The sequence below is a fragment of the Sinocyclocheilus anshuiensis genome, unplaced genomic scaffold, assembly GCF_001515605.1.
Source record: "Sinocyclocheilus anshuiensis isolate Anshui unplaced genomic scaffold, SAMN03320099.WGS_v1.1 scaffold550, whole genome shotgun sequence".
In the NCBI taxonomy this organism is placed as follows: Eukaryota; Metazoa; Chordata; class Actinopteri; order Cypriniformes; family Cyprinidae; genus Sinocyclocheilus; species Sinocyclocheilus anshuiensis.
The window spans coordinates 440,888-451,522 of NW_015544149.1; the positions used below are offsets into that span (position 1 = coordinate 440,888).

The 10,635-nt window shown below is 39.7% G+C and overlaps 1 protein-coding gene across 1 annotated transcript in view; it reads left to right on the forward strand.

Moving 5' to 3' along the window:
- LOC107695168 (roundabout homolog 1-like) overlaps positions 1-10,635 on the forward strand; it is a 147,977-nt gene that overhangs the window by 124,908 nt on the left and 12,434 nt on the right. Inside the window, exons 17-23 of the mRNA XM_016494986.1 lie at positions 1,894-1,920; positions 2,891-2,933; positions 4,295-4,449; positions 6,575-6,949; positions 7,810-7,920; positions 9,117-9,249; positions 10,066-10,305. Of these exons, the coding sequence (XP_016350472.1) occupies positions 1,894-1,920; positions 2,891-2,933; positions 4,295-4,449; positions 6,575-6,949; positions 7,810-7,920; positions 9,117-9,249; positions 10,066-10,305 (1,084 nt within the window). The remainder of the gene's footprint in view (positions 1-1,893; positions 1,921-2,890; positions 2,934-4,294; positions 4,450-6,574; positions 6,950-7,809; positions 7,921-9,116; positions 9,250-10,065; positions 10,306-10,635) is intronic.

Sequence of the window (10,635 nt, forward strand, 5' to 3'; positions counted from 1 at the left end):
CAGGAAAAGTCTTTATTGAGCCCTAATTTATGCATGATGGTATAACAATATAGCTTAGAAGGTATGTTGAAAAGTAGTGCCTTTTTATGCCCGCAAGCGAGATTGCAAAAAGGACATTTGGCACAATGAAGGGCCTTTGCATTGATTTTAGGTTCTGTTGAGCTACTAAAGACATTCCTGCTTCCTGTATTACTCTGAAAGCCACGAGAAACCACAGGTTGCCATATTTGAACCAGTAGCTGCGAGTCTCTTAAGCGTGAACTTGTTTGAGCAGAGGTGGATAATAGTAACACATGAAGTGGTAATCTGTTCTCCGGGTGAAACAGGGTGATGGGGAGAGATGGATAATCTTGCAGTGTGTGTGATGTGCATGTGCATTTAGCTGTGAATGTGTGTTAAATTGATTAAAAACACTGATCATACCCAGACTCCTGAGATTTGATTTATTTATTGTCCATCAAATGATCTTTTTCCCATGCTGCATTTGGCCTGCCAAGCATCATTCTACTTCTGCTTCAAAACCTTCATGCATACATGATAAAATCAACAAAAAACGGCCCAATCTATTAGACTCATCTTTACTCAAAGCACTGCCAAGAAGCAGACGAGCGCAGCCGATAAATGTGACATTTGAAAAGGATGGCAACGGCTGACAATTTTAAAGGTTGTTTTCCCGTAAATACGCGAAGATGAGAAGGTGAAGACAGCAGGTGTTGAATTCTGATGTATGGGTGTAACGCTGCCAAAAAACCAATCCTGACGCCATCACGAGCAGCAGCTTCCTGCACAGATACTTTGATGTTTCTGATGGGCTGTTTATTATGAATTCTGACCCCATATCACTCAGATTGATTCAGCCGTGTTCATCTGCTTATTGGAGCCTTTGATCAACATGAAAGAAACTAGATTTCACATCAGACCGAGGGCATATGTTATAATAGATTTAAGTCAAAGTTAATAAAGTACACTGTTAGAGCCTGGCATGAATTCGTGCAATTCACATGTCACATGTTTAGGTTTATTATTATTATTATATTTAATTATATCAATTTAAATATGTTTATTTAATTTAATTAATTAATTAGTACATTATTAAATACATATTTAATTAATACAAATTTTTTAATTATATTAATATAAATGTTTATTTTTAATTATATAAATTTAAAATACATTATTATTATCTGTTTTATAATTGATTATACTAATATAAATTTATCATTAATAAAATTATAATATTTTTATAATAATATGATATAATATTAAATATTATGATTTATTATAATATTTAAATGACTAATTAAGTGGAGATTTTGTGGCAAATGTCAGTAGATTTTTCACCTAGTGTATGGTAAAAATGGATAAAATAGAGGGGAAATTCTTTCTATTTACAATTAAGCCATAGAGGGACCAGAATATAGTAAAGTGAGCTCTTTTTTTTTTTTTTTTTACTTGGGCGAGTAAACCCTAGCAACTGCATAACAACATGCTAAAATAGCAACCATCTACAAAATCCTAGCACTGCGGTGACATTATCTTCAGAAACTCTAGATATCAATATTTTTCTCTTGTCTCTGATATATATACAATTAATCAGACACACAAACCCACAACTGTTAAACCAGAGTTCAGATGACAAGGAGAATGAAATGAACTGTGTATTTGTGATGAGGTTTCAATGTTCTGAGTAATTGGTAACAGACTCGTTACATCAGAGACTGTAAAATTTAATCACAAGTGCCTTTTTGAAAACTTTTTCCAATAACTGCATAAATATTTAAGTTGAATGCACATTACTGCTATGATGAATAATACATTTTTTGAATAATAATTACGAATCTGATGAATAATTAATGTGCTCTTTTTCTTTCTCTTTGTTCTGTGTGTCTGCAGTGCCCTCCTTCACCTTCACCCCCACAGGTAATCACACCTTCCTCACAGCACATATGCCCAGAATTCCCACAATCCCTAGAGTGTGACGACTTCCTGCCCAGTGGAGTTGAAAGTGCACGGCAGTATAATGTTTCTCAGCCGTTGTAATGAAGTGTCCCTCAACACTCCCTTCAGTCACGTTCGTTCTGCACAGCAGAACTCCAAACAAATATGACACAGATGAAGTGTGGGAGGCATGGCCTCTCTTTAAAAATACGTCTCCCCACAAGAAAGGAACCCCAGTCTGAGTTTACATGGATAATCAAAGAGAACTTCAGTCGCATGGACTTGTCAGCATAAAAAGAAGTAAAAAATAAAAGACAGAGATGGAGGAAATGCTTAAAGAGAAGAGTGCTTGACTAAAGAGGGCTGTTAGAACTGGCAGAGTGGCTGATCAAAGCACCGGCGCCCACCCTAACGCTTCAGACGGGATGGGAAGCTGTGACATCAGAAGTCTCGTGGCCAATTAGAAGAAGAGAGCAGCCGGCTAGCGTGAGGATTGAACTTGGATGACTTTTACATACCAGAGAAAGACACTTAGACCCTTTCATTATTTCTCATCTCATGCAATCTTTCTGTAACCGCTGTTGACTCACCTGGTTTTGGGAGGATTCGAGGGGCGGGAAGGATTGAGAGAGTGAAGGCTTGTTTTTAGTAGCAAATGCAACCAACAAGCTTTATTTCCACACGTTCACTGGTTTTGAATGAAATTGAGGAGCTTATAAGATATGAAAGAAAATACAAGGCCAACAAAACATGCTTAGATTAGCCTGTTAAAGAAATAAAAAATCTGCCATCATTTATTCACCTACATGTTTTCCAAAACTGTATGAGTTTTCTTCTTCTATAGAAGGAATTTTTAGAGAAATGTTCTTTGCCCTTAAGAGGAAGATATTTGTTTCATTACGTGTTTTCCATGTTATTTTTCTTCATTAATTGTAATTTATTTTATCAACAGTGGCCTATCAGAGAGGAGGAGAAGCTGTCAGCAGTGCTGGAAGGTGAGATGTTTAAAAAAATACACATTTTGTGATCTGATACCTTAAATCAGTGAAGTTAATATTTATCACAAGCCAACAATGGCCATGCGCAGGGTGTGTACTGTAGTGTAATTGCATTTTATTGACACTAGGGGGCATTTTTGTCTTTGCAAAGACACTTTTGGAGGTTGTGCATTGAGACGGAGCCCTGCAGAACACAGATGAGACAAAAGCCCTCCGCTTCTACCCTGCTAATGCAATAATTTCCAACCAATTCATTCAACTGTTTACACTGGATCATGTGTGCATGTAGGTGCACATGTGCACGTGTCAGCTTTGTCCTCATTTGAATAGTTGCAGATGATACTTAGTGTGTCTTTCCCTTTATGTTGTCTTTTGGAGTCCAGCTTTTAATCGAGCAGGTCTTTGCCCTTGCCTAAAGGAAAGGTTTAAGCCTTTTGAAGCTAAAGAGTCTGTTCGAAAAATAAAAGAGAGCGACATACCATGCTGCAGGGATACGGAACGAACTAAGAGAAGAGGAAGCCACATTTACTTTGAAGCATCGTGTTGAAGATTCATTGCACAAAACTCTTTCTTTGATGTTTTTTTGTGTCTTTGATAAGCGTCCCTGAAAAAAATATTCCCTCAACTCTTTTATTTCTTCAGAAGCATTTTAATGTGACCTTGTTTTATCATGAAAACTAACTACCTAACATAAATCAGTGTTTTAAAATAAATAACTTTAACTGCAAGATTTGATAGAAACGGTTACTAAGGGCACTGAATGAATTCATATATGCGTTTATCCAGAGCTTCTCCAGCACTTGAGATCACGTTGATTGACTGTGACACCCTGGAATGCGCTGAGAGCTCCGAGCTCTTCCTTTAGCGATGGCTCGGTTCATTCGTGTTTTTCTTTCCCAGGCTGGAGCAGCAATGTTCTCCAGCGCTTGGGTAAGCCACACGGAGATCTAACGGTCACGAGGCCTCGGGGAAACGGTGTCATCAGCCATGAGCAAGTCAAGCAGACGCAATCCATTTAGCACAGATACAGCCTAATGCCCTGAGAGATGCACTGGGATAGAAGGAGATGGGATGGGCATCCTGTTTAAAGCTGAAGTGTGTCATTTCTGCACCACCAAATGGAATAATCTTCCCGCTGCCTGCCATTGGTCAGACAAACTGTTAACCCCGCCCCAAAACTCACACCAATGGTTGTTCCAATGGTGCTGTGTCGGGCCCAAATGATTAGCTGTCCTTATTTATGGCAATAACAGTTCTAAGATAAAACAGAAACAGTACTGAACACAACTGATCATGATCACACGTGTGCATTTACCATTTCCAAGTTAGTAATAAATCACATTGTGTGTGTTTTCCAGGCCAGGTTTGTTGAATATAGGTGAACCAGCTACCCAGCCCTGGCTCGCGGACACATGGCCGAACAGCTGCTCCAATCACAATGACTGCACCATCAACTGCTGCACCGGCAGCAATGGAAACAGCGACAGCAACCTGGCCACCTACAGCCGCCCAGGTGAGTGTGTGAGCGAGTGTGTGTAGTAGTCAAGTTGTAGTAGCGTACAAAGGCATAATGCTACGATCTATTCAAAGTCACAAGTGAGAAATCCCTTGTTAGCTGATCTCAGACTTTAGCATTTCAGTTTAAAATGCATGGAAGATGATGTGTAAAGGAACAAAATTACAATTATAAGTAGAGATTATTTCAAATTTTTTGCATTTACTCATTTAGCAAGTGCTTTTATTCAAAGTGACAAATGAGGAAAAACTACTTCTGGAAGAGTTTGTTATTTAAATGACGTAAAGAGGTTTTATTATGGTAACTTTGACTCAGTGACTTGTTTAATTTGATTTAAAGCGTAAACTGTGTAGATTTCCCCCTTATACCACATTGTTTGTGCAACGACATTTTCGTAAATCTTATTTAGTTTGGGCTTGTTCATTTCCACTGAAGTTTCCAACTTGGAAGTAGTAGCGTTCTAGTACTGCTTTCTAAGTTGAATGGAACGCAGCGCAAGTATCGTGTCCTTCCTTTGACACACAACTCTGTTCATGATTTGTTGGAACGTGGATGTTTTAGGGAAAATAAAAGTGGCCGATATTGAAAAGGCCCCGCAGGCTGTAGTCCAGCTAATCCAATCAGCGTCTGATTTCCATACCGCTTTTAGAACCTTTTAATGCAGTTTCTCTAAGTGCTCGCTTATTCAGGAAACCAGGAGCCGTTACGGAGGTCAAAATAGACCTGAGACAGAGAAAAAGAGAGGGGGCGAGGAAAGAGAAGGAGTGATGGAGCACCTCCAGGTGGCTTTATTTCAGGAGTCAGCAAGCTACTTCACAAACAAAAGAACACCAGGTTGACTCGCGAGTCCAAAGAGACACGCACACTGAAAGTGACAAAGTGGTGTTAATATACACAGTCACCCAGATTTCACAAAGCAACTCTTAGTTTGGACAGCGGTGTCACTGTTGGTTCATTTAATGATATTTAATGTCACTACAAGAGCTTTTTTGTTCTCAGATATCAGCTGCTGCAACTAAGCCTTTGGCTAAGAGTATTTCATTCATAACGGAACCCTTAAATGCATCCAATCCTTTTAGAAAATGTATTTCTATTGAATTTAAGAAATTAGCTACCATATTCATGGGTAGGCCTTTTGAGGATTAGGCTTTGTGTTTGTTCAGACCATCCATAGAAACCGTAGATGGGGCTTTTTAACCCAAAAAGCTTGGCTTTGCCTTTGCCTTTGCCTTTGCCTTTGATATCCATTTATTGGGAGTGTTTTCACTAACACTAGATTTTATCCCTGTCGCCTTCATCAAAGCAGGAATGAAGGATAAATGTTGAGTGATTCTCACAGCATGACGTTTTAAAAGCTTGACACCCGTTTGCCTGGTGTGCCAAATACTAAAAAATCTCCAGGATATTAACCGGATCAGTACCCACAGGGCTTCTCTGGAAAGACGACTTAGTTTGTCTCATTCCATAGGATCTTTTATCATTGATACGTCAACCTTTGAAGTGCAGAGCCGTTCCTTCTTATGGAAACACGAGCCATGCTCGAAATTCGTCCAATGGCAGGCCGCGGTATTTACACGCCAAGCTTCTCGCTCAGATCCCGGGGAGGATTTGAATATTTTATGAGCCGGGGAAAATTGGATCTGTCAGAGGATGTCTTTTACAGCGTTCCTCGTTTTGGAGGCTTTTGATTCGGACATGTTGGAACATCCTGCTTGATGAGCTGGGATGCCTTTCTCGCGGCTGCTCAGGAAACTCAAAGTGACACGCTTGGCTTGTGTCGTGGACGAGGGAGAGCTGTAGAGGAGGAGGAGGAGGATCGTAGTAGAGTGGCAGGGATTTGAATGAAACAAGTGTTATCTTAGTACATGAATTTTAATTTACACATTATCTACCTTTCTGTCTAAAAACATCATTTTCGTTGGTATAAAGCTAATTAGCATATACTTAAACCAACCTAGTGTCTTCTCCCCATGAGTTTCTGTAAATGTTCCCTTATTTTAAAAGCACTTCAGTCTGATCGGTACATCAAAACCTACATTATATCAGACTCCAGGTTTATCCGTAGATCCTAAACACGGATCTTTTGGCTATCAAAATGTCTTACTCCTCTTCTATCGTCCAGCCGACTGCATCGCCAACTACAGCAACCAGATGGACAACAAGGCCAGCAAGCTGCTGGCTCCCGACACGGGCCTTTACAGCGACGTGGACCTTTCCAACAAGATCAACGAGATGAAGACCTTCAACAGCCCCAACCTAAAGGATGGCCGTTTCTTGGGGCCTGGCGGTCAGCCTACGCCCTACGCCACCACCCAGCTCATCCAGTCCAGCCTGGCCAACAACAACGTGAACAGCAGCAGCGGCGGAAGTGGAGGAGGAAGTGCCGACCTCAACGAGAAGCAGAGCTGGAAGAGCAGTCAAGGAACACCTCAAAAACAGGCCGACATCAACACGCCACTGCAGTATAACGTCATGGAACAGAACAAACTGAATAAGGGTGAGTTTTGTAGATTTATTCGCGGTCCCCAAAAAGTTAAAGCAGATTTATGCGAATTTGATTTTAAACACTAGATCAAGCTCTTCAAAGAAACCCATGCCAAGTTTTTCTCGGTTTACCACAAAGGTGCATCATCAAATTGCTGCTCTTCTTGTCTTGTTGCTCTATTGTCTCCTCTTATTCAGACCATAATAAAAGCGTTACATGATTTTGAATCTTAATAGCCTCCCTGGCACCTTTACATGTGGCTCTTTCACTTTCTAACACCTTGTCTTTATCCATCACGGTTGCTCATATTGCGTATATGTGTAATTCAACTCTACACTCTGCTAGTAAATGTAATCCATATTTATAGTTGTTGTTTTACTGTTTGGATGGGGATGAAGGTAAAGAGGAGGCTGTAAAGCGTCGGATGTCTCAGAACAGTGTGAAGCCAGAGATCTTAGATTACTGGACAAATAAGGGAGAATGTAACTCAAGCTCAAAGCTATCCATTATCTGCTGCTTCATATTGTGCCACTAAAAAGGTCATTGTGTTTGCTTTTTGACTCGACTTGCATGAATCTAACTGCGTGTGGGTGTGATATTTCACACTTTGTAGACAACTGAAGCCAGTCACCAACAAGTCATAACAGCTTATGACTGAAACCCTTTTGTAACCTTTTACCACTCGACTATCTGATGTTCCACTCTGAAGCGTTCTCGTCTAAAGTGTCTGCTTTTTATAAGAGCTTTCATTCGTCTAGTTCACAAAATAACTTTTTTCAATTGCTCTGGTATGTGAAGGACTAGGTCATAATGCCGCACCCATATGTATAATAAAAACTAAAACTCAAAATCTCTTGACTGCAACCCCTTAGACCGCTATCGAGGTGAGGGGCCCATCTCAGGCACCATCCCCTATAACCAGGCCCAGGACGCCCTTACAGGAGGAACCTACAGCAGCTCTGACAGAGGGAGCAGCACCTCTGGTAAGATATTCATCCATCCATCCATCATATCATTCTAATGTCTATCTATCCATCCATCCATCCATCATATCATTCTAATGTCTATCTGTCTATCTATCCATCCATCCATCCATCCATCCATCCATCATATCATTCTAATGTCTATTCATCCATCAATCCATCCAAACCTAAAGACATAACCTAGTAGACGGTTAGCATGCAATTTACCACAGTATTCCATTTTCATTTCCATTATTCCTGAGCCTTTTCATCACTCTAAGAGGCAGTAAATCATATGCAAAACAGGACATTTACAAATCGCTCACTCATTGTTGAGAACCTCGGGGAACAAAGAGAAACATTTACGTCCGCACAAAAGGAGGCTATTCTTCCTCACGATTTCTGAGGTGCAAGAGCGCATTTCTTAAATGGCAGCAACAATCTCTCTCTCTCAGTCCTAATTCCTTTAGTTAAAACCCATGTTCCCTGCAGATTTCTAAGGTCTGATGCATTTTCCCGGGATGTTTCTGATTGGGAGGATATCCCCCTCCCTTTTTGCGATTCACCACACCGTCATTAATTACTCCGGCGTTCATCCATCCGACTCAAAGAAAGGGGGGATAATGTTGTCAGAAAGCCGGTGTTTGTTGCAGGACAAAGATAAATGAGGCCCATTCTGCGGCGTATGCAATGCTGCCGGCGTAATGCATCGTATCTATTTTTATATTGTATTTGAAGTTCAGGTAATTAAAGAGAGGGTCTGAGTGCGTGGAGGTCCTCACAGCTCATTGGCTCTGAATTTTAATTCCTTTTTGTTAATTGGCCTCCAATGCTTCTCTTTTTTTTTCTCTGTCTCTACCTCTCCTCTGGGCAATGAAGAGTGTTAGTTTTGAAAAATTTGTCATTTTTTGATGGAGAGTGCAACGTTAATTATAAATAGAGAGATAATGCACATAAGTGTTTTACACTGTATAAATTATGGTGTGGGTGTCATTAATGTTGCTTCTCCTGAGTGTAAAAGTGCCATTTGTTTCACACATGCATCAAGCTCAGCAAACAAACCAACAGAAAAAGAAATGCACAAGAGCTTATTAAAACATTTTAGTTTGCAATCAAATTAATTTATGAGTTCAGATGGCATTGTGGGCTAGGAGTTGATATAGCTCTGTTTGTATCACACTGAATGTGTATTTTTATTTTTATTTTTTACTTTACAGGAAGTCAAGGACAGAAAAAAGGTGGGCGAACAACTAAACAGGCCAAACAGAACACAATGAATTGGACCGAACTGTTGCCTCCTCCGGTTAATCCACCACCATGTCAGGAATACACCCTCGCGATGGACGACAGGTAAGATCAACACACACAGGTTTTCACTTAAGCTGTGTATGCTTATAATTGCACATCTATTAGGAATTACATTCATAGTTTATGTATATCCTATGTTTTAACCATTGTAATAATATTATTTACATATAGCATATTAAATTATAAATGTATATTACTTTCAAATAATATATATATATATATATATATATACACAGAGACACACACACACACACACACACACACACTTTAAAATAAAATTATAAAATATATTAAACAAATATTTAATTAAATTATTACACACACACACACACACACACACACACACTTTAAAATAAAATTATAAAATATATTAAACAAATATTTAATTAAATTATTATTTTAAAATAACTATTAATATTGGTTAAAATAAAAGTAATTTTATTAAATTGAATAATACTTCAACAAAATATTAATATAATACAAATTAAAATAATACAAAATAATATAAAAATTTAATTATCAATACTATTATTTTTATGTATACACCCATAACTTTAATAAAATAAAATATATTAATTTAATGATTAATAAATCAACAAAATATTACAACAGCAAAAATAAATTACAATTAATTAAACAATAATATTTTAAAATAACAAATATAATTACTATTATATTAAAGACATTTGTCACAGTTTGTACAGCACCTTACCAAAAGTCTTTAGTAAATATTAAATCCTAAGATGATTGCACAAAATATGTTAGTGAGAAACTCAAGATTGCAAGATGTGTTCAAAAATTGATTGAAGTGGTTTAAGTTTTTCAGAGGGATCATATGTTCTTTGGTTCTCTCTTCAGTTATGACACAGACCTGCAGTGCCCTTTGCCGCCGTCGCGTATGTATCTGCAACCTGACGAGCTAGAAGAGGAGGAGGAAGTGGTGGAGCTGGAGCGTGGACCTACGCCGCCCATACGGGGAGCTGCTTCCTCACCTGCTGCTGTGTCCTACAGTCACCAGTCCACCGCGACCCTCACCCCGTCCCCTCAGGAGGAGATGCAGCCCATGCTACATGATAACCCTGACCTACACGAGCGCAGGTAAGCCAGCTGCAACAGCTAGACAATGCTTTTCTTTTTAAACCATTTCCAGTTTGTTACATTTGACGTCTGTCGTCCTCCATTAGGCGACTCTTGGTGAGCCCACCCCCTCCACCAAACCCCTTCTCCCCTCCGCACACGTACGGCTACATATCCAGCCCCCTGGGTCTGGACACGGACGGCCTGGAGGAAGAAGAGGATGAGGAAGAGGGTGACGAGACGGATGCGGAGGTGGCTCGAGTCCACCAGCTCCACACCCACCCTCACCAGCAGCACTTGCCCCAGCAGAGGGCTCTCCTGCGGAGCCTGGAACAGACCCCGGCCTCCAGC